The following is a 25,459-nucleotide window of genomic DNA, read 5'->3' as shown; positions in this document are numbered from 1 at the left end:
TGGCTGGGGCTATGTCAGACCCACCCCCAGAAACCTCCCTCAGCTTCAGGAAGCTCAACATCTTCCCCTGGTTCCTCCCGCCATCGCTTCTCAGATGGGGGAGGGGTCACTGCATGGGAGCTGCTCCCCCATACACCCAACCCGCATGCATCCAAACCTCTCATACTCAGACACCCCCGCCAAACCTCACCCAGTACATCCAGAACCATCCTAGTCCTCCAACCCCAAACCTCACCCCCATTGAACCTCAGCCCCTGCATCTGGAGCCCCCACCCGTGCACCCCAACCACCCCAACTGAGCTCCCTGCACTGAAACCCCCACCCTGATGCCCACCCCCTAAGCACCCATATCCAGACCCCCCATGCCACTAACTGCCAACTAGCTGCACCCAGATGCCCACCCCTTCAGTGAGACCCCCAGACCTCTCCGCTGAGCCCCAGCCACTTTCACCTGGAAGCCCTGGCAGAGTCCCATTGCCCCTGCATCTGGAACTCCCCCAGTGAGCCTGTGTGCATCCAGATCCCCCCCACACTTAAACCCCCCAATGAGCAGCCTGCACCCAGATTGTCCCACACAAAATCCTTTCACCCCACACCTGGATCCCCTTACACTGAGCCCCTCCACACTTGTATCCTGCCTGGTTGAGCTGCTTGCCCCGTACCTGGCACAGAGGGGCAGGGCCCCAGGGTGTTTCTGGGACAGGCCTAGGCCTTGTGCTATGTTGGAGTCAGGTGCAGCCTCACTGCTGAATCCATGTCCTGGGAGTAGGGGGTAGGGAGGCTGAAAGGTGATCTCCTACCTTCATGCAGCCAGTGGCCTGTGCTCCCCACTGCCATGCTGGAGCCTCTGCATTTATTTATTGACAAATAAAACTTAAAGAATTTTAGACTACTGTGTACAGACTTTTTAAATTTTTTTGGCATAGAATGCCCTCAGGAGTAAAAATGTGTGTATCTGTATTATATAGGGATAATCTCAATCACCAAAAGTTACAGGGACTTGTTCTATTGGTGGTTGAACCCAGTGTTCCGAACTACTCATCCCTGCTCTAAGCATTCTAAGTCTTCTGTCTCGTTATGACTGTGATTAATGATGTGCTTATGCTGCTACCAATACATGACTCCTGACTGAATTCATGTCGGCGGTATAGATGCCGAGTGTGATTTGAAGCTACTAAACTTTAGGCTGAATTTGAATCAGTGGCACAGAAGTCATTACACACTGTTTTGGCATTAATAGAGGTTTAGACATATTTTTACAGCTAAGTTAAACATGTATGTTATGATTATTTCCCAGTGCATTGTGGCTACGGTGGCCTTTGGAATGGGTATCAATAAAGCAGACATCCGGAGAGTTATTCATTATGGTGCCCCTAAGGAAATGGAATCCTACTACCAAGAGATTGGAAGGGCTGGCCGTGATGGTCTTCCTGCTTCTTGTTACGTATTTTGGACTACAGCTGATATGACTTTTAACAGGTATAGTATTGGGAACAGCCTGGAGTCATAGGAACCTTGTTCATTCTGTAGCCAAAATTTACTATCATGAATGAGCAGGAGGGGGTGGGTTTAAAATGTTTGCTGGTAGCGAAGATAGTCTGTTGTTTTGATATATGGTACCTTCATTTAATATATGTGAAAACATTCGTTATGCAATGATATCTTTCAGAAACACAGTGTGCGTCCAACAGTCCTCTGTTTGGTCCCATCCAGTGTCCCTGAAAGGGTCCATGATGTGAAGGAAGGTAGTGGTCAGGATGCTAAGTACAGGACCTGTTGTTATTTTGGAAAACACATACTTAAAAGCAACATGAATTCAGTCTTTCCCTAAAACTGACCTGTTCAGGCTTGGACTTCTAGATAGTCAGTGCACTATCCTTGCAGTCCCTTAGTCTAGTTCCCACTGATGATAACATGTCAGTGTTTCTCTTACAAAGATACTCACAGAAAGGAAGATGACAGAAAGGTCTCTCTCATGTCCATCTCCATCCGCCTCCCCCTTCCCCTTGCAGGGATCTTGAAGGTTTAGTGTGTTGTGCTGTAGGGAAAGACTTTTTGTGGAGCACTGTCCAACTACAAATTGAGAACCACTGCTGTGTGTAAAATAAGTTGACTGTGGTAGGTACTGTGAGTTTGCTGTCACTATTAGTTCAAAAAGAAACTTGCAGTGTTTAAGCTTATTTGTTTTTTGTTTTAACGGCAGATATCTTTTAAATGAGATAAGTAATGAAGGATTCCGACTATACAAATTAAAGATGGCGGCAAAGATAGAGAAGTACCTTAACTCAAACAGCTGCAGGAGAAAGTGAGTATTATATTTTACTGCACATTTTCTATAAGTCCACAGTACGCAATTAGTATTGTCCACTGCAGTTCAGTAACAACTGAAGATGTAGCTGCAGAACTTAAATGCTTTGCAAAAATGCAATTTCATTTTAAAAAGTGATATTTACTATCTTTTGCATAATTAAATACCAACATTAGGAACTTCTGATTTACTTTTTAAAAACAAACGTCCTTGTCTCTGGTGAAATCAAGTGCAAATAATTGGCTCCCAGGTGAATCAATTAATGATGATGATTTCAACTCATTGTTTTTTTGCAATGTATTTAACGTGTAAATTCTTGTTCTTTTATTTAATTCTCAATATTCCCATGAGTAGAATCATCTTGTCTCATTTTGAAGACAAACAACTCCGGAAGGCCTCCTCTGGCATCATGGGAACAGAAAAATGCTGTGATAATTGCCGGTCCAGGTAAACGTTCCTCCCTAAAGACTACAGTGTTTAGAATATCTATCTTCCCTATAACATACAAGACAAATGCAAATAAATACACCAGTAATTTCTCCTAATAAAATATTCTGTTTTTTTGTGCATTTATGTTTGAGAGTATTCTGATCAATACAAAAAGCCTCCTGAAATCTGCTTTTGTGTTTGAACAGCAGTGTCTGTTGTTGTAGGCTTATCATCTCGGTACTGGAGTGTGACAGGAGGCAATGCGTATGCACCACACCAAATCTCAGATTGTAGTAAAGTCTGTAACAAAAAATCACTGTTGCTATTAAAATGTTTTCATTTTTTTTTTAATGACTTATTGTAATACTCCCGAAAAATGTAAAATAAATGTTACGTTTCACCTCTTTTTAACCTTTGGTATCTGCCTCACAGAATTAATTCTGAAGAAAGATTAAAAGCTGCATGTGCCAGCAAATTTTTTTATACTGCTTGATTGTCGTAGATTTGATGGCCATGAGTGACCATTGTGGTCATCTAGTCCAACCTGCTGTATAACACAGGCCATAGAACTTCTACAAAATGATTCCTAGAACAGGTCTTTTAGGAGACCATTCAAATCTTGATTTAAAATAGTCAGTGATGGAGAATCTACCATGACCTTTGGTAAGTTTTCAGTGGTTAATTACGCTCACTGTCAGAAATATATGCCCAATTTCCAGTCTGAATTTGTCTAGCTTCAATTTTCAGTCATTGGATCAGGTTATACCAGGGGTTCTCAAACTGGGGGTCCTGACCCCTCAGGAAGTCGCAAGGTGGTTTCATGGGGGTCCCGAGCTGTCAGCTCCATGGGGCTATCAGCCTCAAGTCACCATTAAATTAAATTCCACCTCCCCCCGGCCCGGTTTTTAATTCATAAGTGGGGGGCACACTCACAGGCTTGCTGTGCAAAAGGGGCCACCAATACAAAAAGTTTGAAAACCACTGTGTTATACCTTTCTCTGCTGGATTGAAGAGCCCAGTATTAAATATTGGTCCCCCGTGTAGGTACTTATAGACTGATCAAGTCACCCCTTAACCTTCTCTTTGGTAAGCTAAATAGACTCTACTCCTGGATTCTGTCACTCTAAGGCAGGTTTTCTAATCCTTTAATCATTCTCCTGGTTCTTCTCTGAACCCTTTTCAATTTATCAACATCCTTCCTGAATTGTGGGCCCCAGAACTAGACACAGGATTCCGTCTGTGGTCACACCAGTGCCAAATAGAGTGGTAAAATAACCTGTTTGCTCCTATGCAAGATTAACCTGCTTATGCATCCCAGAATTACATTAGCTCTTTTGGCCACAGCATCACACAGGGAGCTCATGTTCAGCTGATTATCCACCACAACCCTCAAATCGTTTTCAGAGTCACTGCTTCCCAGGATAGAGTCCTCCATTCTGCTAGTATGGCCTATATTCTTTGATCCTAGATGTATGCACTGACATTTAGCCGTATTAAAACTCATATTGTTTGCTTGTGCCCAAGATACAAAGCAATCTTAAGTCACTGTGTATCAGTGACTTGTCTTGATTATTTACCACTCCCCCAACTTTTTTTTCATCTTTATCAGTGATGATTTTATGTTTTCTTCCAGGTCACTGATAAAAATGTTAAATTAGCATAGGGCCAACAACTGATCCCTGTTGGACCTCACTGGAAACACACCTGCCCAATGACTATTCCCTGTTTGTTTACATTTTGAGATCTATCAGTTAGCCAGTGGTTAATCCATTTAATGTGGCATGTTAATTTTATATCTTTCAAATTTTTAATCAAAATGTCATGCAGAGCCAGGTCACACGCCTTACAGTAGACTATTATAGCAACACTGTTACCTTTATCAACCAAACTTGTAATCTCATCAAAAAAAGACATTAAATTAGTTTGGCAGGACCTATTTTGCATAAATCCATGTAACTAATGCAAATCAACATTACCCTCCTTTAACTCTTTATTAATTGAGTCCTTTATCAGTCACTCCATTATCTTTCCTGGGATTGATGTCAGACCAACTTGCCTATAATTACCCAGCTCATCCCATTTACCCTTTTAAAAAAAAGTGGCACAACATTAGGTTTCTTCCAGTCTCCTGGAACTTCCCCAGTGCCCTGAGACTTATTGAAAATCAACATTAATGGTCCAGCAAGCTCCTCAGCCAGCTCTTTTAAAATGCTTGCATGCGAGTTATCTGGACCTGGTGATTTAAAATGTCTAATTTCTTCCTGAGACATTAGTAGAGTGAAAAGAGTAGTGTAATCACCATATGATTAGACTAATCATCAGTTTTCTTCACCAAATACAGAACAGAAATATTTTTGAACACTTCCGTCTTTTCTGCATTACTCATAATTCTATCATTTCCATCTTGCAGAGGACCAATACCATTCTCAGGATTCTTTTTTTTCCAAATATATTTTAAAAAAATATTCTAATTGTCCTTAACACTGCTGGACATACATTTCTCTTTATGGCTTTTTACTTCCCTTTCAATTTTCTACAACTCCTATTTCTTATTTATATTCATTACTGTCAACTTCCCCTTTCATCCATTTGCTATAAACCAGGTGTTTTTTTTAACCAGCACAGTCTTCTTCCTTGACTGTGGCTTTTTAGGCATCTAGTAATGTGTTCTTAACTCTGCTGTTTGGGATTTAGTCTCCTATTGCTACTCGACACATGCATGTAACAAATATCAACGTTAATGGGACATATGTTCAAGGGGAGATAAGACCACTACGTGTTTGAATAACATCAGTAGAAGTAGAAATGTCATTCATTCTTGAACTTGTAGTAGACTGTGTGTCTGTATTCCCTGGCAGTGTAAGAATTCTGGTATAAGGCATGTAGATCAGTGGTTTTCAAACTGCAGGTCGCGACCCAGTACTGAGTTGCAGAATGTAAGGCACTGGGTCACGAAGGCTCTAGTCAGCGCCGCTGACTGGGCTGTTAAAAGTCCTGTCAGTGGTGCTTCCTGACTAAAGCAGGCTAGTCCCTACTGGTTCTGACATCGTGGTGTGCCCCAGAAGTGGCCAGCAGCAGGTCCGGCTCCTAGGTGGGGGTGGGAGCACAGGGTTCTGCACGCTGCCCTTGCCCTGAGCACCATCTCCACACTACCATTGTCTGGGAACTGACCCATGGGAGCTGTGGGGGGCAGTGCCTGCAGGCGAGGGCCATGTGGAGCTGCTTGCGCACCTCCGCCTAGGAGCCGGACCTGCTGCTGGCCACTTCCAGGGCACAGAGCAATCCGCGGTGCCAGGACAGGCAGGAATCCTGCCTTAGCACCCTGTGCTGTGCCGCTGACCTGGAGCTACCTGAGGTAAGCCTGCACCCCAATCTCCTGCCCCTGCCCTGAGCCCCCTCAAAAAAACCCCAGAGCCTCTTCCTGTACCCCAAGTCCCTCATCCCTCGCTCCAGCCCAGAGCCTGCACCCCCAGCCGAGAGCACTGACCCCCTCGTGTACCCCAATCCCGTGCCCCAGCCCAGAGTCCCCTCCCACACTCTAAACCCCTCATTCCCAGCCCCACTCCGCAGCCCTCACCCCAACACCCCAAACATCTCATCCCCAGCTCCGTTGGGTTGCAGGCATCAACAATTTTCTTCAGCTGGGTCGCCAGAAAAAAAGTTTGAAAACCATCAATCTGGATGTACTATGCTGCTCTCAGAAGAAAGTAATCAGTTCAGCCATGCTTCCTGTCTGTTCCCAAATTATGGGATAATCCCTTAGCTGCACTGTAGTTATGATTAGAGTAGAATTTTATTTTAGAGATGATTTTTCATTGTGCCCTACATGCAAAGTCACGTTGGCTTTAAAATTTCAATGCCAGTAACAGATCTTGGCTTAAGTTTGTGTTAATTTTGGGGTTGTTTGGGAGATAGAGCCCTCCCTACTCCCACCAAATGACCTGCTTTTAATTTTTTCTGTTTTTTTTTTCCCCCATGTACCTGAAGAGAACTGTGGCTGCAATCCACATAAAACTTGTATCTCAGGACTTCCCTAACCCCATGGTAGTTAAATGCAAAAGGTAGCTTAAAAGCAACTTGAAAGCTGTTGGGTAGCATACTAGAATACTCAAGATGTTAAGGGTTAAGAGTTGTTCACACAGTGCTAACTCTGCTACAAGTCTTCAGGCACAAGTTAGTGTTGCCAACGCAGTTTTACCTCATGGAATTTTGACTTTTGTATCTTGAACACTAGATTTTTGCATTTAAATGTATATTTAATTGCATAATTAAATGTAAAAGCTTTAATTCAAGCGTAAGCTTTATATTTTTAACTATAGTTTAATCAATAACACCCCTTATTTCTGAGTGTTTAGCACTTGGCAGTTACTCTTTGTTTTCTTGTGCATATTAGAACTCTTCGCTGCACTATTAACAGTGACTCAGAAGAGAGTTTGCAGGACTTCGGTCACCAAGCGTTCCAGCTGATGTCTGCAGTGAAGGCCTTAGACGAGAAGTTTGGAACTAGAGTTCCGGTTTTGTTTCTCCGAGGATCTGTAAGTGTGGTTAAAATTCCTTGCGTATTTTCGGGGTGGAGGGAGAGCATTCCTGTGATAACACCCCCCTTCCTGCTCCCAGAAACAATACACACATTTCACTTAATAGTACCTCTCTCCTCAACCCCAGGAAAGGCCAGTCTTACGATGTAGTGCACCTTCCTCTAGAGAGAGGCTGAACAGACTAACAGTACTGGTGTGTTAGCCCTGGAGCTGCTCTTTATTATTATGATGGGCTGTTTGTATTGCAGCAGTGTCTATAGACCAGGTCCCTTACTGTGTACAAAGAATGAGTTGATGGTCTCTGTCCAAAAGAAGTCACAATTTTAGGCTCCTTTTTCTAAAAGTTAAACATTCAACATTCCCAGCCCTTCCTGGCCTAAGAGCTTGGATCCAAACTAAGATCCTGGACTTAGCAGTGTATTGAGCTGCCTCTAAACCTCTAGACTGTCTCTTTTTGGGTTGTTTGTAGTTAACTTTTGAACAGGTGGAAGTAACCTCTAATACTGGAGGGGTTATCAAATCTTTTCCACTACCTGCGAACATTTTACCTGCAATTTAATCTTTTGTATTGTTTGTAGCAACTGAAATAGTTTTCTAATGGGAGGAGGTATTCCTCTCTCCATGCAGGTGTGTAACTTTAACACTAAAAGGGGCTGTTTGTTCAAAGTGAAGGGAGAATACATCATTCTGTTCTCTAAATTAGCCTATTGACTGATGATTGAGTAGAGTTGAAGATTATGCTTGTGTTAATGAGCACTTTTGTCTTGCTAACTTAATCTGATGGGTAGGGTTGAAGCAAAGTGCACTGAATGATTTATACAGATCTTTACATGTAAAGGCTTTTTAAACATTATGGGGAAAAGAATCACTGAAGAATGAAATAGGAAGACAGTCACAAAACAAACATTTTGAAAAAGAGTGTGTTCTTAGCTTGGAAGAAAATTACTTGTTTAAATTCTTGATTAATTTTTTTTCCTTTATTAGGAATAACTCATGTTAAAAACTTGGCACTGATATATTTAATGAAATATCTGGATCACAGTTTACATGCCTCGGGGGGTTTTTTGTTTTTTGTTTTGTTTTGTTTTTTTAACGTTAGAAGGCTTTATAATATGAAAATTGCAGGGTGCCTCAAATGGCAGTGTAAATGGTAATGAAAATATCTCCAGCTGTAAACTTCAGCTCAATTGCTGTCTATAATGTTTCTTTTTTTTGTAAAAGGTGTTCATAAGACTTTGCAAGTTGTGTAATAAGGCAAAATATCCTAGGAAATAACCCATCCATATCACCATAAGGTATCTAAATACTTGAAAAAGTTTGTGTGAAGTTCATGAAGAATTGTGTTGTCTTGGATTTTATTTAACCTAGCAGTGTCTTTTCATAACAAATAGGTACAGGTGGGCTCCTAGACAGACTTCAGGTGGGTCACAAGAGAGATCAGATTTCACCTATTATTTGAAAACTGAGTCAGCATATGGTACTGAACAAGTCCTCCTGGGAAGCTTCAAATTAAGAAGTTGCCTTGACTGAAATTTTATACCACCACTGCTAGAAAAATATGCAAATTTAGGACATGACCACATTAATAAACTGAAATAACATGGGTACTTTTTTCTTGTGAGATACTCTAGGCTCCAAAATCTTTTTGTGAATACCTTTTAGTCATAATTCTAATATTTAATAATATCTAAGATGTTAGTCATTGTTTCAGCCAGTTACAGTTGAAATACTGTTAGTTCTATTTATATGGCAGTATCTTGTAAAACTAGATGAAAAATTCATTGTATTACACATTTTTATGTATTTTAAATGCAAGTATTGTTTTCAGTGAGCACGTCTTGAAAGTAAGTATTGCACATTTCATATCCTTACAATATATATTTTAGAGAATAATTTATATGGTATAGTACCTGTAAATAAAAGACCATTCTTTTTAAAGTTCAAAAATCCATAAATGAAAAAGTTTAAATGAAGGCATTACAGAAACAAAATCAGGAACATAAATATCTATGCTTCATTCCAGTTTTGCAAACAAATTTTGAATCTGCAGATCAGCAGCCAGATTTCCAATATATTTTATACATATGAATTGTATCAAATATAAGAGATAAAGAACTAGCAAGAATCAGCAAGAAAAAAAGAATTGACTGAAGGTATCTCAGTGTGACAATATGAAGGACTAGCAAGTAGTAGTATAAGGCACATGTTTCAGTGATCTCAGCAGGATCACACAAATGTGGTGCTCTGTGCAGTTACCCAATTCACAATTTACCTTTTCCCCAGAAATTGTTCAAGGTCCTTTTCAGTCAGAAGTTTCTCTGATTCTGTGACTTCTGCTGTCTGGTGTTTGAGTTCCACTGGAACTCCACTCCTCAATCGGCACATGTGCCTTTAAGCAAGGCCGCTTTCATCTGTTTTGTGGCTAATCTCAGATTAGGACAGGTGAGTTCTCCATTTTTGACAGAGTGCTTAATGGAGCAAGCTGCTCCTGGAATACAGTCTCTCTCACAGATAGGGAAATCAGGAATGTGTCTCATGTTGTTTGATAGTCCTGTGATTTTATGTATCAATGCATTTACAGAATTTTTTTTGTTTGCTTAACTTTTATAAAAATGTTCCCCGTTTTCCTTCAGGGCACATATATAACCATTTAAAAACTGAAATAACCAATAGACCAAACGTCTACCCTCAGAAGAACTACTCTGTCTCTACTGAGACTGTTCTGCTTCCAGTGTCTCAGCATTCAAATCTGGGGACAGCACAAATATCTGAACTGTCTGAAGATGCTCCAGTATTTCTGTTAGTCTTTAAGGTGCCACAGGACTCTGATGCTTTTGTCTGAAGATGTTGCACTCGGGGAGAGAGTCTGTGAGGTAGCTGAAACACATACCCTAGAGGGCTTTTGTAGATAAAAGTCAGCACCTTGCATTGTACCCAGAAGCAAATAGGTAGGTGGACAGTACAGTTTGCAGAGCGCAGGTGAGATGTGCTGCATATGGCAGGGATCACTAAATAAGCAGGTATGTGCATGCAGTCTGCCATGGCTGAAGGTAGTCAAGATGCACATAGGCTTGTTGAAGTAGTTCTGTTTGGATGTCAAAGGCATGAATGACCGTGGAGCAGACATATCCCGGAGGAGGTGCCTTTTTCCTTTTCTGTCTCTAGTGCAGGAACTGGCACATGTCACCCACAGAGTCCTTAATCTGTGATACTCCCCTTTGTTAATTCTGCCCTCCACGCAACTAGCCCTTGACTCAGTCTCCTGGAGAGTGGAATGATGCTACTCCCTAGACACCTGGTACGCCATCATCTTACATGATAAATATTTGAATCCTGCTACTGGAGACTGCCTGCATGTCTTGATACATTGAGAATGCTGCTGCATGGATTGTTTTCCTAGCCCATCACTTTGATCAAGTCACTTCTCTCTTTGAATCCCTCCACTGGCTCTCCCATCTCTACACATCGAACATCTTCACTTTCCCGGCCCTTCGCACCCAATTATCCCGACCTATTATCTCATATCCACTATCAGGATGTTGACAAAGTTTTCAAACAAGCCCCTTCATGCTTCCTCCCATGCTGCCCATCAGGCTTGGAAAGAGCTACCTCGTTATCCACCTTCAAACCCTCCTTAAACCTCTCTTCTGCTGCGCTGCCTACAAACCCTGCCTCCTCCATCCCCAGTTTGGCTGCTGGCTTGTTGAGGCCACAGCCACTGGGTCTAGTGCCCCAAGTGTGTGCATGTAGCATCTCCCCTGCACCATTCTTGGTCCAGAATGGTGCTGGTGGCCCCTGCTGGGCCTCATTTTACTCTGTCCCCCCCCAGTGCAACAGTCTCTGTTTTGGCTGCTTCTGCCCTACCTGCTGGAGTCTGTGACTGGCTCTTCTCTGCAGTCCAACCAAGAGGAGGAGGGAAGAGGGATGCAACCTGGGTCCTTGTGCTTTCAGAATTGGGGATCTTCTCTGTACTGGGTTCAGGAGATGCTAGTGGGTGTGGTGGCCCTGGATCCTATCAGACAGGCAAATTGTGGCCACAGTCCTTAGGCAGTCTTGGCAGAAGGCCCCGAAGTGGAATGAATAGGCACAGAGGAAAGTACCCTGTCACTACTCCAAGTGACAGCAGTGAGGTACATTGGCGTGGCCCTTGCTCTAACAACGAACAAAGAGAAGGATTCAGATTCAACAGTTTCAAATTCAGCCATTTTTAATGGGTATTAAATGACCCTGCCAAACATATTCTCATCTTTGGACGGGTTCTCCCATAGTTCTGGCATTTTCAGTCTTCTTCAGCTTTCAGTTCCTCGTTTTAGTAATGATGGTTTATATTGGTACAGGACTGCGTGGCTATTTCTGTGCTTCACTAGTTATGGTGGAGTAGTTTTTCTAGGAATTGAGAAGTCTGACCAAAATGTTTGAATGATTTCAGAATTCCCAGCGTCTCCCAGACAAGTACCGAACTCACGCTCTCTTTGGTAGTGGAAAGGACTGGCCAGAGAATTGGTGGAAGGCTTTGGGCCGACAGCTCATCATTGAAGGTTTCCTTAAAGAAGTTTCTGGTCAAAGCAGATTTGCAACTCTGTGTGAGCTTACTAAGAAGGTAATCTTGTTGTAAAACCTTTCTGTCAGAGGTTTCTTTTGGGAATGTAAAATTGAGTGACTTGGTCTGTATCCCACAGGGTAGAGACTGGCTCTGTAAAGCTAGGAATGAGTTGTGTCGGACGCTTCTGCTACAGCCCAGTGAAGAACTATATCTAAGGAAACCTCACACCCAAAGGTAACTACACTCATATATATTATGCATGTGTCACTTTTATGCTGGGAGAATAAATATGTGAATCCTGCTACTGGAGACTGCGCCAAGGAGGAGGTTTCTGCACTAAGGTTTTTTGTTTTTGTTTGTTTGGGGGGAGGAGGGGGTGTGTCTCTTGGGCACAGTCTTGCTTGCATAAGAGGGACTATACTCCTGAGAATCACTGGTATCAATGGTTCCCTCCTCCTTGGGGACTACCCCAGTTTCCATATTACCTGTCACACTGGCCTTACTGGGGCTATGGGATCCATATATGTGACATCACAAATCTCTGTGATCTCACTGGGAGTGTAGACAGCCCTCTCCATGCAGAGAACATCATGAACCTCCTCAAGAACTATTGGAGGAAGAGGAGGAACCTGAACATGTGGAACCACCAGCTCCAACAGGATTGTCATCTTCCTCCCCAGACAAGGAATTTCAAAATCTTCTGAGGAGGGTCACACACATACTTCCTTCTGGAGGAAGTGCAGGACACCCCTCATAAACGATTGGATGTTCTCCGGAGAGCTGGTCCCCAGTTAGGCAGCACTTCCCATTAATGATGCCATCTAAGGGTTAGTCCACAGTTGAAGCGCTATAGTGGAGCTGCACTGTTGTAGCGTGTCTGGTGAAGATGCTCAACGCCGACAGGTGAGAGCTGTCTCATCGGCATAATAAAACCACCTCCTTGAGAGGTGTTCACTATCTTGGTGAAAGAAGCTCTCCCGCCAATTGAGTGCTGTCCACATTGGGACTTAGGTCAGTGTAACTTATGTCGCTCGGGGGTGTCTTATTCACTCCGCTGAATGACATAAGTTATACCGACATAAGCTGTAGTGTAGACCAGTGGTCTCCAAAGTGGGTGCGCAAGAGGATCCTTGGGGGTGTGCAGAAGGAGGAGCACCTTTTTGGTCTTTGTCTTTTTTTGCTTAGGCAAAAATGGTAGAGCTGGCACAGCAGAGAGTGTGTGCTCAAAAATTTTTTACTGATGGGATGAGTGATCAAAAAAGTTTGGAGCCACTGGTGTAGACAAGCCCTTACAACCAGCCAAGACAGTCTGGCCACTGGTGCTCGTGCTCCAGAAACAGCAGAAAAGTAGTACTTTGTGTCATCTAAGGAGGCGCCCTTAGCTTCATGTTCCTTAGTCCACCTATCAATAAAGGTTGCCTTTCTTGTTGCCATCATCTCAGCTAGAGGAGTAGGTGAAGTGGTGGCCCTTATGGCCGATCCACTGTACACGATCTTCTTCCATAGGTGTTTCCTTGAGATTACACCCAAAATTCACCCCCGGAGTAGTCTTGGAATTCCATCTAAATCAGACCATTCACTTACTGATCTTTCCAAAGCTGTATGCCACCAGTGAGGATAGAAAACTTCACTCTGTGGATGCTCATTGGGCCTTTGCATTCTACCTGCGAAGGACTAAATCCTTTAAACTTTCCCAAGACTATCCTTCACAGAGCATGTGAGGGTGAAACGATCTCTCCTCAGAGACTTTTGGGCTGCATCCTGATGTGTTATGAATTAATGGCTACCTCTCCCCAACAAGATGTGGGGGCCCACTCAACCAGGACCAAAGCTACATTGGTAGCTTTACTTAAGGATGTCCCTCTCCTGGAGATCTGTAAAGCTGAAAGTTGGGGTTCTGCTCATTACCCTCAGTGCAAGCTTCTATAGCTGATGCCTCCTTCAGCAGAGTAATCCTCCAGCTGATGTTACAGCAGAGTTCCTCGCACTATTCTCAGTGAATCCTGCTTGTGAGTCACCCAGCGTGGAATGCACATAGGGACCATCACTTGATGAAAGAGGGTAATTTACCTCATACAGTAACAGGTTCTTCAAGGTGTGTGGTCCCTATCTGTTCCACTACACACCCTCCTTCCCCTCTGCTGCGGAGCCTTCTGCAAGGGCTATTTGCAGTAGAAAGGTAACTGGAGAGGTGTTCAGCCCATGCCACCATCTATGTCTCCGTTTGGAGCACGAGGAGAAGGGCGCAAATGTGGACCAATGGATGCAGCTAGCAAAAAATCTTTGGTGGGCCACAAATTGCAAAGAACTCCAGTAACCTTTCTTTGCTCTTTGTATTCTGAAACCATCCTCTCTCAAGGTGTATTTTGAAATGTCAGCCTTCATGAAAGAGTGATTTTTTTGTATATGTTTTGAATACATTTGAATTCGTTTTCTTACAGCAATAGACATGTAACTTCAGTTGCGGGACAACGTTCACCAGATACGAGGTTAATAAAGCTGACACCAGAGAAACAGGTCTGTATTTGAGAAATATATTACTCATCAGCCACTTCATTATTCTTTTTAGTGACGGGCAAGTGAGCTAATAGATCAGTATATCTAGCTATAAAGTCTTCTCCACATATTTGAAAGCTTAAGATGGACAGTAAAGCAGTACAGAATGTAGGATTTACAAATCGTTTGTATGATAGTTGTGTGGTGAACAAAATAATTGGTACACTGAACACATTAATGTGTGAAGGTGAAGTGTAGTATTAACACCCAAATATGCACTACCTACTTCACAAAAGACATGGAAAATCACAATCCCTTCCTCAGGATTTTGTAATCCTAAATGTTTACAGATGACGTGGAATGAGGGAATGAGAAACAACTGTAACACTGTGTATAGTGCAATCTCAGCCATAACTCTGGATTAAGTTATTTATCTGGGATTAAATTAAACATAAACTAAATATAAAGACCACCACTACAGTTTCTAAGGGGTTTCGGAAAATGGGGTGAAACTCCAATGCCTGCATTAGTGCAAGGGGCTGAGAGGGAACCTTACTTCTAAATTTCTTAGATTTTCTCAGTTTTTCTCAACATGAATATATTTTACCATAGTGACTTGTTTATTTAAAGTGTATGTTCATTGATTCTGTAAATTAAGAACATAAGAACGGCCATAGTAGGTCAGACCAAAGGTCCATCTAGCCCAGTATTCTGTCTACCGACAGTGGCCAATGCCAGGTGCCCCAGAGGGAGTGAATCTAAGAGGTAATGATCAAGTGATCTCTCTCCTGCCATCCATCTCCAATTGGCGGTCTTTTTAAAATTTGTTATTTTATTACAATTTTCTCTTATACTGTGACTAAGGTTAGAAACTTTTAAAATCTCTTTTCTAATGAGAATCAATATACTGTAACACACAGCTGCTTTTTACTCGTGTCTGGTGTATCTTTGTAATAATGTACTAGAGGGACACCAGGTACCAAGAGGAAAGAATTTTTTGTTATGCGACAGACTGTAGTGTGTTTTGAAAAAAGTTGATCCCTTTCTTCACTGAATATCTTTTAAACAGATTGGTATAAAATTATAAATGAATATTTTACTGTTAATATTTGTATTGGGAAAAATGTGGATACTGTCTTTGATTTTCTGACTTGGTATTTTTTTTTTATTTTTAAAACAGACATATTTGCAGGAAATGTTTACTTATCAAGGAGCAAGTAAAATTTCTGCAAGAGGCAGTGTCTCAAATGAAAGGTAGAATTGACTAAATTATTTCTACTCATATCTCTTTCTCTACTTATTCGTTCTTTCCTGTGTTGTGAAGGTGGTTCTATAGAGCAACTATCAGAGAAGAAAGTAAGTCTGTGTTTGGTGTAAACTTAACTTTTCGTTTCAATGTCTTAAATCATTAGTGTGAAAGTAAGTGCTCTACGAGTGCCAGACTTCATTTAACCTTTAAGAAACATTGTATAATCTGTCCGTCTGAAAGTCTAGTAAAACAGCATTACGAATGCAAATAATTTTGATAGGTGAATTAGGGTGAACACTTTTAATTTTGCCTCACTTGACGTGCTAAAATGTCACAAAATGTAAGTTAGGTTATGCGCTGAAGTAGGTAGGGTTACAGTGTGTTAAATGGCTCTTTAAGGCATCCCACATTAGTTTTAAAAAAGTGACTGTAAAATACTTCTATTGCTGATTACCTGAACTGAACCAGTAACTGAACATTTATAGCATGCAAAAAATTTAACAGGCATTGTTTTCTGCTCAAGTCCATGAGCCTTTTTAAATGCACAGTTAAATAAGTCTGTTTTGGGTTTGATTTTAGGGGCATGTTAGGGGGGTCTAAAATTAAGATACTTTTTCATTTGTTGATATTTTAAATCCAAATGCAAGAACAATAAACATAACAAACATTAATTAAAAACCAGGCTATAAATAACTTTTATTTATTCCAGATTGCTCTGCTGGTCACTTGGTTTTTGCTTAGTTTCTATTTTTTGAAAACTTGGAAATGTGATACATTTTTTGGATGGGTCAGGATAATATAAAATGCGAGAATCATTTGTTTCTGCGCTCCTCACAACGGCATGGCTGTAATGGCCTAGCTGCGCTGTTGTAAGGTGTGCAGTGTAGACATGGTGTAAATGGAGAAATGTAGCAGCATAGCTATAGTGGTCTAATTATATTGCTGTAGTTATACCAGGGTAACTCCCAGTGTCTGTGCAGATGTGTTTTAATGCAAATAGCCACTAAACTGGCTGAGACCACAGGTCTGGTTGACTCATATACACTAGGACTCCCAAACCAACCAATCTCAGCAGAGCAGAGCTGGTGCAAAATGAATTGATACATTGATCTAACAGGAATATCAATATCATTTTTTTTTTTTTTAATTTAGTAGTGACTTGGTGCCATCACCAATCAAACTGAAGTCCCCAGAACCTGCTGTTTCATCCAGAGAGAAGGAACTGCACGTAAGTCTATTAAACAGAAGGGGTATCTGCTTGTGTAAGAAATGCATTTAAATTGTGCTTGGGTACATCTAACACAATCCTAGAGACCATTCCTCGTCCCTCCAAAGTGTCAACCAGAGAAACTGTTATTAAACTGGATTTTTCAGCTGTTACAGTAAACTTTAGGAAGGTGCCTAGAACTGGAGTCCTTGATGATAATTAAACATTATGTATGGATATGGTTTAGATCAGTGGTCCCCAAACTTTTCGTCTGGCAGGTGCTAGACGAAGGACTGTGGTGGCAGTCGAGCATCCACCGAAATGCCGCTGAATTTCGGCAGCATTTCGGCGGATGTTCGACTGCCAGCAGGGATGCAGGCGCATTCGCCTGCGGGTACCGCGTTGGGGACCCCGCTTTAGATTCTGACTGCTTATCTGTTTTATTTTGGGTCTTTAGTTTGCTTTCTCATGTAGAAGTTTTCTTCCCATACTTGAATCACGTTTAAGTCCTTGACTTAAAGTGTTCTTTAAAATTATGCCTTACATGTATTCATACTTTGGCTTTGTTCTTTACAGACTGTTCTATATGGCAAGCTGCTGGCAGCCAGACAGAAGCTAGCCAGTGAGAAGGATATTCCTCCGGCTGTGTTGGCAACTAATAAAATACTGGTGGACATGGCCAAGATAAGGTAAAGTCTTCAGCTTGAAAACTACACATAAGTCCAAAGATGTTCTGAAGTCTTATCCTCATTCCTTCAAGCCACGTTAGTAACAGAAAATGATGATCATAGAATATCAGGGTTGGAAGGGACCTCTGGAGGATGCATTACTTCTCATGTGCCATAAATTTTAGGTGTTGTACATGAACATATTGAGGAATTCTGTTTTTCCACATGCTTCCAGTTCAGTAACTTTCTGCATCAGCCGAAATATTAATCTGACTGAATTTTGAAGAAAAACTTTAATGGGTTCTCATTTTGGTAGACTGTTACTATCAAGAGGTGCAGGATGAACTCCTCAAACTCAATGCTTCTGCTGTGTGTGTCTGAATTTTGTGATCACATAAGTTCTGAAAATGTATATGTAAAGTTTATTAGCATTTTTATTAGCACCAAGGATATTGTAGCTACTTCCATTCAACATGCGTATGGAGCTCTGTGAACTCAGGTGTTATGCAGATAGAACAGCACTGCAGTTATTGCTTATGTTGGTTTAGCTGTACAGGTGAAATTTGGCAGCATGTATGAATTACTCTGTTACAATACTTGTTTCTGAAGTATCTTGTCATGCAACCTTTACCATCGCCAGTGATGTTGTGATGTCTGCCTTCGTAGTCCATTTATCAGCTTCTCCCACGAGCAAATTCATGCTTTCTTCCAAGTCACTACTTATGCATGAAGCCTCTCCCTGAACTTAGCTGTAGAGTAGCTTCCTTCTTCACAACCCACTTCTACCAAGCTGCATATGGTAAATTGCCAAGTGGTAAAGACTAGGCAGGTGGTCAGCAGGGGCCTGGGCATCAGATATGCCCCTTGCTTGTAGCTTTGGGAAAAAAACTAAAACCTGCAAATTTTGCTTGTATCCAGCCTTTGTAACCATGCCTTTCCGGTTGGCTGGAGAGGGGATGGGGTGCAGGGCAAGCAGCAGTGTACCCTGCTCAACCCTTCCTTCCCTGCACCCTCTGCTTGTTCGTTTTATTAGCTTGTTGCATTTGTCTTCATTTGGATTGTATGATCTTCAGGACAGAGACTGTCTCTTACCCCGTCACCTGACCAGGGACTCTGTGCACTTCTGTACTACAAATGAATAATCAGGGTGTTACAGTAAAAGTCTCCAGAAAGATAAAGAGAGAAGAAATGAGCTTCCTTACATAATTCCCCACTATAAAAGCAAGTATTGGAAGACAACCCAGCATATAACAACTGCAACTGGGTCTGCAGTGTGTTGCCTAACGCAAAGTCATAGGTGCCCTGCCTATGTCCCTAAATAGGACTGACAGCATGAGGTGGAGAAGTTCTTTCACGGGGTCGAGATCCATGTTGATGGCGCCAGCTGCTGGGAGCGTGCAGACACAAAATGGCTCAACTGGATATGTTTGTAGGCAAAAACCATCAAAACACTTCTGCTCAATTCCTGCGGGATAGACAGACAAGTGCTCCCATAATGCACTATGATCCAATCAATAGAGTGGCCATAGCTGGTGAGGGCACGAGGAACCTAGGTTAGGATGATATTCACCTACAGAAGCTGAAGTTGTGATTGGGTCTGCGTAGTGTAGTATGGATGTGCCAGCACAGGTGTGAGGCTTGGGTTTTCTGTGCAGTATGGACACTCAAGTGCAGGCTTGGAAACACTGAGTCTGCAGATGCAGGTAACACAGACAGGTTTATTATGCTGTGTAAACAAACACACAAGAGTTTAAAGCCAGGAGGGACTTCCAGATCATCTGGTCAGAACTCCTGTATATCACAAGCCACCAATTTCACCTACCACCCTCTCACCAAACCCAACAATCAAAAATTATACTAAAGATTTACAGTCCATAGGAGACAAGGCTGTAATGTGTCACCGGGAGAGAACAGGAGGGACCGAGGTGCACAAGTGCCTGAGGTCCCTGCATGGCAGGGAAACGATAAATGAGATTTACCCAGATGACCCGGGCAAGTGACTCTCAGACTCACACACTGCAGAGGAAGGTGAAAACTCCCCAAGGTCCCTGCCAATCTGACCTGGAGAAGAGTCTTCCCTGACCCCACACATGGTGATCAGTTGGACGCTGAGTATGTGAGCAAGAACCAGCCAGCCGAGCCCTGAGAGACTGAATGCTTGGTGCCACCACAGAGCCCTGGTCTTCCCTGTCCAGTGTCCTGCCTCCAGCCGTGGCCATCTCTGACGCTTCATAGGAAGAAGATAAAATCAGAAAACCCAGAATACATTGTGGAGGGAATCCCTTTTTGACTCCTGCAAGTGGTCGAAGCCCAGTTTATAGCCAGTTTTCCATGACAGAACATAAAAAAAAATACATTATTTTGCAACTAAGAACTAATGTATGTGCCAAAAAATATTAAGCACTAGCAAAAAGCTACACACTTCCTCCACAGACCTTTTTATAAGAACTTAGAAAAATAACATGACTAAAATGCAGACAGTGCTGTGATGGCAGAGTAATCACCTGTCAGTGTAATCTGTGGTTAAAGTGGGGATTGTCATTCCTGTTCTGTCCTACACTCCATGTTCCAAAACATAAACCAGCAAAGCCCGGTAACTCTCCATTCTGTTCTTGTTCTATGCGAAATAGGCCTACGACAGTTGAAAATGTGAAGAGAATTGATGGCGTATCTGAAGCAAAATCTGCCATGTTGGTTCCTCTCCTGGATGATGTCAAGGAGTTTTGCCATGAAAATAATCTGGCGGTAAGATTTTTCCCTCAGCAAGGTCTTCTGCTTCTTCCTTATTTATGATCTACCTCACCTTGGGATTTACAAGTCCCATTTTTCAGTCTTTCTGGCATGGTCCCGGTCCTTCCTCCAGTTATAGGACAGGACTCTTCTTGTAACCTGTGAACAGTCCTCCTGAATCACCTCAAGTTGCTGATATTGAGCAAAGCTCTCCTCTCACTCCTCCTCAGGGCTGATTGTGCTTCCCCTGCAGCAAGAAACTGCTGGGCCTGGGTAGTGGCATCCAGCTCGTTTGGTTGGCAGTGTGGAGGATGACGAGTAGACCAGAGAAAGTGTGCTTCTAAACAGGTTTCTTAAGAAGTTTTCAAAATACAAATCAACTCCTCTCCTTTCATTTCTTCATGCCCTTGTTTTTCCCTTCATGTTCTCCTGTTTCCCATGTTCTTTCTCCCATCTCTTATTAAGGATTCTTCCTTTCTCTTACCCAATCTATCTGTGGTGAAGTAGGTGCCCTCCTGAGGTACGACTGTCTCATGTAGATCATAGCTAAGCATCCAGTAGGTTACTCAAGGGGCTATCTTCATCACTCCTTGAGTAACTGACAAATGGCTACTGGGATTAGTGGGTAAGCTTGATCTCCCACACCCTGGGCTTGGCATGTCATGACTACAAGCTTCTCTGTGGCCAGGAGTGCTGGAACAATGTGTACAGTGGGGGTGCTGAGAGCCATTGAACCAAACTGTAAACCCTGTGTATGGGGGAAACCATATCAATCCAGGGGGTGTCACAGCACCTCTTGTTCCAGCACCTATGCCTGTAGCTGTTCATTTCTTCACATATGCAGTGGAAATCATTTTGATCCAGAAGTTCCAGGTTACACAGTGCATAATGATACTGGATAGGTTCTATATAAATACCTGTGGAACAGATTAACGGCCGTGGCTGGCCTGGAGAACAAGCAAAACCCTGGGGTGTTGAGACCCTCATCCCTAAGGTGGCGGGGACTCTCATCTAAATCCCATGTAGGCCTCAGCAATTCAAGGCTTGGCTTGATCTCTCTATCTGATGAAGGGACTAGAAAGTAAACACTTGGCCTAATCCCCCTCCTCCTCCTGGCAGCTGTGGAACAATAATACCTGCTGTAAGATGAGCCCCACAACAAGGTTTCTTTTGCTGGTAACAAAGAAAGGAACCTCACTGTTACTTCCCCAAGAAGGAAGGCCAGATGGCAGCAGTGGAGAGGTTAGAAATTAGTCTGTGCTTGGGTACACCAATGTTGTAGTTCCTAGCCAGCCAGTTCTGGGAATGAAATCTTCAGAATATGGCATCAATGCACACATCTTGTTACACCTAGAGGAGGCCTGATTATTCACCAGTTCCCCAAGCTTGCTTTCCATTCTTTTAGAAATCATATATAAACTCACTAAAATAGTGTGTGGCAAGCATCTAGTTTTTCCTAAAATAGCTAGTAACTATGCAGCCTGTTTTTTAGGATTCATGGTGAATTGCAGACTGAGCTCTTTTGTCATCAATGCTCTTCTTCAAAGTGGCTTGGTTTATATGAAATCAGCATTCCAGCTCTTGACTTTCAATGGTTCATATTTGAAAACAAGCAAAATGGGTTTTGTTAGCCATTGGTTGTTTTTTATTTTTTTTAAATGGTATTGATTTGTGGTGTAAACGTGGACCAGAGCCTGCAGTTATTCACTCAGGCAAAACTTCCAGTAAAGGCAGACTGCAGGATGTGGTCCTAAACATAGTGGCTGGCAAATCTGTAGCGGAAAGAAATGGATATTTTTAATTATAGGGAGGACTGCAGAAGTCCTGGGGCTGTGCTGTTCGCATCTGATCTTAAATGTAGGTGGTTCCCCTCCACACACACACAGACACAGACACAAACACCATCACTGAACTGCTGTCAGTGTCCCTCTTGAGTCCTAGGTCCTAGCTTGTGCTGGTGTACATGCTGTCTTTCTTCACTCAGGTTTCCTTGCTGAGCTGATTTAATTCCTGTCTGGTTTGGTGCTTCAGCCACTGAGGTGATTGTCCTCAGTGTCTTGAATATCTTTTTCAAAAAATAACTGGTCTGGATGGGTCCATTATCTCATTGCTGCCATGACAACCATGGGACTGTTTCAGATGTTTCTGACTCAGCACACAAAGTTGGCTACATCTCAGATTTGATATTTGGGTTGGGGTTGAAGACTGAGACATATGGAATTGGCCTTTGTCATGGTCAGACTATTGCCTGGCCTGGTTTGAGGGCAAGACTCACCTTTGCTTCCCATTTTATTGGTCCATCCTGGGAGATGGTGGACCTGACTGTTCTGAAGGATACTTTGGCCAGTGGACCCACTCTTTCAATACTCTCAATGAACCTTATGATTCCCTTCTTCTGGCCTAGTAGACAGAGTGCTGGACTTAGATTTGAGAGGTCAGAGGTCTGTTCCCAGCTCTGTTGCTGATCTGCTGTGACTTTGGACAAGTCATTTCACTGCTCCATGCCTCAGTTTTGTCAACTGTAAAATGAGGATAATGATACTGACGTCCTTTGTGAAGTGCTTTGGGGATCTAATGGTGAAAAGTGCTAGATATTATTCTGTCCATTACTATCCATATGGTGGCACCTCGTCCCAGTGTGCTTTCTTCACTGATCATTGTGGCAACAGACAAAGCACAGGGGAGCTTCTGTGCTGCCAGTGGCAGAAATCACATTCTGAGTTTTTGCACTCTTATGCTACCCTAGAGGTGAAAAGATTCTTCTTCTCCATTCTAGCGTCTGTAGAGTCCCAACCAGAAGATACGTCCAGGCAGGAAGAGTGCCTGCTGAATTGTCTGTGGTTGGTTAGAGATGAGTTTTTCTCACTGTCATGAGGAGTTTTCTCTCTGCTTCACAGATCAGGTTGCTGGGATGCAGGCTGTGTTCGCCCCTTCTATGAGGCAGAACCGTGTGTGTGTGGCAGGAGGTTGGGAGAAGGAGTCTTGTCAAGTTTTTTAAAAAAGTCTTAACTTAGAACACACAAAAACACGTATTTATTTAAAAATAAAAGATTATACTGTAATACAGAGTGTATCAAACTCTTTGAACAGTGCAGTGGCGGGAGGGATAGCTCAGTGGTTTGAGCAGTGGCCTGCCAAACGCAAGGTTGTGAGTTCAATCCTTGAGGGGGCGATTTAGGCATCTGGAGCAAAAATCTGTCTGGGGATTGGTCCTACTTTGAGCAGGGGGTTGGACTAGATGACCTCCTGAGGTCCCTTCCAACCCTGCTATTCTATGATTATAATTCAGAAACTCACAAACCAATCTGGTGTGTGTCAGTCCAGACACCAGTTATTTTGGGACCCTCTCAGGTATGTTACACAGACTATCCCATAGCTTGCTTCAGCACACCTGTGTGTGCATGTGCATATGAATTATAAGCACCCGTCTTGGGACTGTTCTACTGTTTATGTGTGGAACACAGTCTGACTGTACAGTTTAGTTTGCTCAAAGTCTAGCTAGCTCTTCCATTTCCAATTCCAGAGCAGATGACCAGACAGGATGATTTCTTGGGCATTATTCCTGTTAACTGTTGTTTGTCGCCTTACAGACAGACACGTTCCCTACTTGCGGATCTAGGGAAAAGCAGCCGGCAGCCCTCCAGAAGAGAGGTGGGTGCAGCCCCCTTCCACAGTCACAGCTCATAACATACATGCTTTTCCATGAGAAGAACCAGTCTTTGGTAAGTTATTTCCCATTGGTGGGGATGTGGCCATGCTGGTTGTCTAAAATAGGGGGTGGGAATATTGTGTGTATGGAGATTGCAAACTTGTTAAAACATAAGACTTGAGGGCCAGACTGAGTTAGTTGCTGCTGTTCTCTTAAATTCTACCTACACTGCCAGTGAGCCCCGGGCTGGTGAATACCATGTCCTTGTTCTGGATATAAAAAATCAAACCCTTTGCATTGTACCTCCATATAAGAGTCGAATGGCCTGGAAAAAGCCCCACAGGAAAATTCAGTGCAAAACTGAAAGACTAAATATCAGTGCAACTTTCTGATTAAGACTTCCAAAGCTGTGACTGTTTCTGCACCCGGATCTCAGCCATGTTATTCACATTGCTAAGACAGGAACTTGGGAGTTGGTAGTGCACAAAATACTCCATTTGCACAGTTCTAGCAACCGTGATTTGGAATGACCTTTTGTGCATTTAAGGGCAAATCTGCCCTTGCAGCAGAGAGAGGTCCCCAGGCATCAACCCAAGTGTAGTTCTTCTATCCAGGAGAGAAGATTTGGAGGTCTGCTCAGCACGTAGGCACATCTCTGTAATGCATACAAGGGGTGGGCAGATGGCGCAAGGACAGAGAGAAGTTAAGAGTTTAAATGGAGAAGATTAATTATTTGGGCAGCGGATAGGAATGTTGACCCAGATTCAGCCCTTTCACGACTGGTTTTGGAACACTTGGTACACTTAAAAACAATGGGTTTGTTTCTCTTGATTAAAATGCATCTATCAGCAATAGCAGCAGTCTATACTCATGGAAAGATTAAAGCCACCTTCTCATACAGTCTAGTGAAAAACTTTTTAAAAAGTTTATTGAATCTGTATCCCCCAGTTCGTGACCCAGTCCCTCCATGGAATTTGAATGTAGTAGTAATATAACCTGTATCTTCCGTGTTTGAGCCTCTACGGCAGGGGTCAACAACCTTTCAGAAGTGGTGTGCCGAGTCTTTATTTATTCACTTTAATTTAAGGTTTCGCGTGCAGGTCATACATTTTAAAGTTTTTAGAAGATCTATTTCTATAAGTCTATAATATATAACTAAACTTTTGTTGTATGTAAAGTAAATAAGGTTTTTTAAATGTTAAGAAACGTCATTTAAAATTAAATTAAAATGCAGAGCCCCCAGGCCAGTAGCCAGGCCCAGGCAGTGTGAGTGCCGCTGAAAATCAGATTGTGTGCCGCCTTTGGCACGTGTGCCATAGGTTGCCTACCCTGCTGTATGGGATTGTTTGCTGTTTCATCTTTCTATAAAAACAGCTTTTCATAACAGCAGTTTCTTCCGCTAGAAGAATTAGTGAGTTGTATGCATTCATGGCAGACTACCCTCCCCAGAGTACTTTTCATAAAGATAAAGTGATCTTAGACCACATCCTAAATTCCTTCCAAAGGCAGTCTCAGAGTTCCGTATCAATCAGAGGAGAACTTTACCTGCATTTTTTTCCTAAACCTAATTGGCATAAAGGGGAGTCTAGATTACATTGCTTACAAGAGCGCTCTTAGCTTATATTACCTGGTACTCCTAAGG

General features: G+C 42.6%; 1 protein-coding gene across 11 annotated transcripts in view; it reads left to right on the top strand.

Annotated features, from left to right (window-relative positions):
* Nucleotides 1-25,459, top strand: part of WRN (WRN RecQ like helicase) — a 106,888-nt gene that overhangs the window by 58,640 nt on the left and 22,789 nt on the right. For 10 of the 11 annotated variants that reach the window (XM_030565281.1, XM_030565285.1, XM_030565283.1 and 7 more), the window contains 12 exons: nt 1,298-1,479; nt 2,204-2,305; nt 2,663-2,755; nt 7,131-7,272; nt 11,705-11,875; nt 11,955-12,052; nt 14,260-14,335; nt 15,495-15,568; nt 16,716-16,791; nt 17,347-17,459; nt 20,069-20,183; nt 23,759-23,890. In XM_030565281.1, the coding sequence (XP_030421141.1) occupies nt 1,298-1,479; nt 2,204-2,305; nt 2,663-2,755; nt 7,131-7,272; nt 11,705-11,875; nt 11,955-12,052; nt 14,260-14,335; nt 15,495-15,568; nt 16,716-16,791; nt 17,347-17,459; nt 20,069-20,183; nt 23,759-23,890 (1,374 nt within the window). The remainder of the gene's footprint in view (nt 1-1,297; nt 1,480-2,203; nt 2,306-2,662; nt 2,756-7,130; nt 7,273-11,704; nt 11,876-11,954; nt 12,053-14,259; nt 14,336-15,494; nt 15,569-16,715; nt 16,792-17,346; nt 17,460-20,068; nt 20,184-23,758; nt 23,891-25,459) is intronic. The other variant, XM_030565287.1, reaches the window with a different exon arrangement.

This window comes from Gopherus evgoodei, chromosome 5 (genome assembly GCF_007399415.2).
Source record: "Gopherus evgoodei ecotype Sinaloan lineage chromosome 5, rGopEvg1_v1.p, whole genome shotgun sequence".
NCBI lineage: Eukaryota > Metazoa > Chordata > Testudines > Testudinidae > Gopherus > Gopherus evgoodei.
The sequence above is the reverse complement of the archived record's forward strand: the minus strand, read 5'-3'. Positions and strand labels throughout refer to the sequence as shown.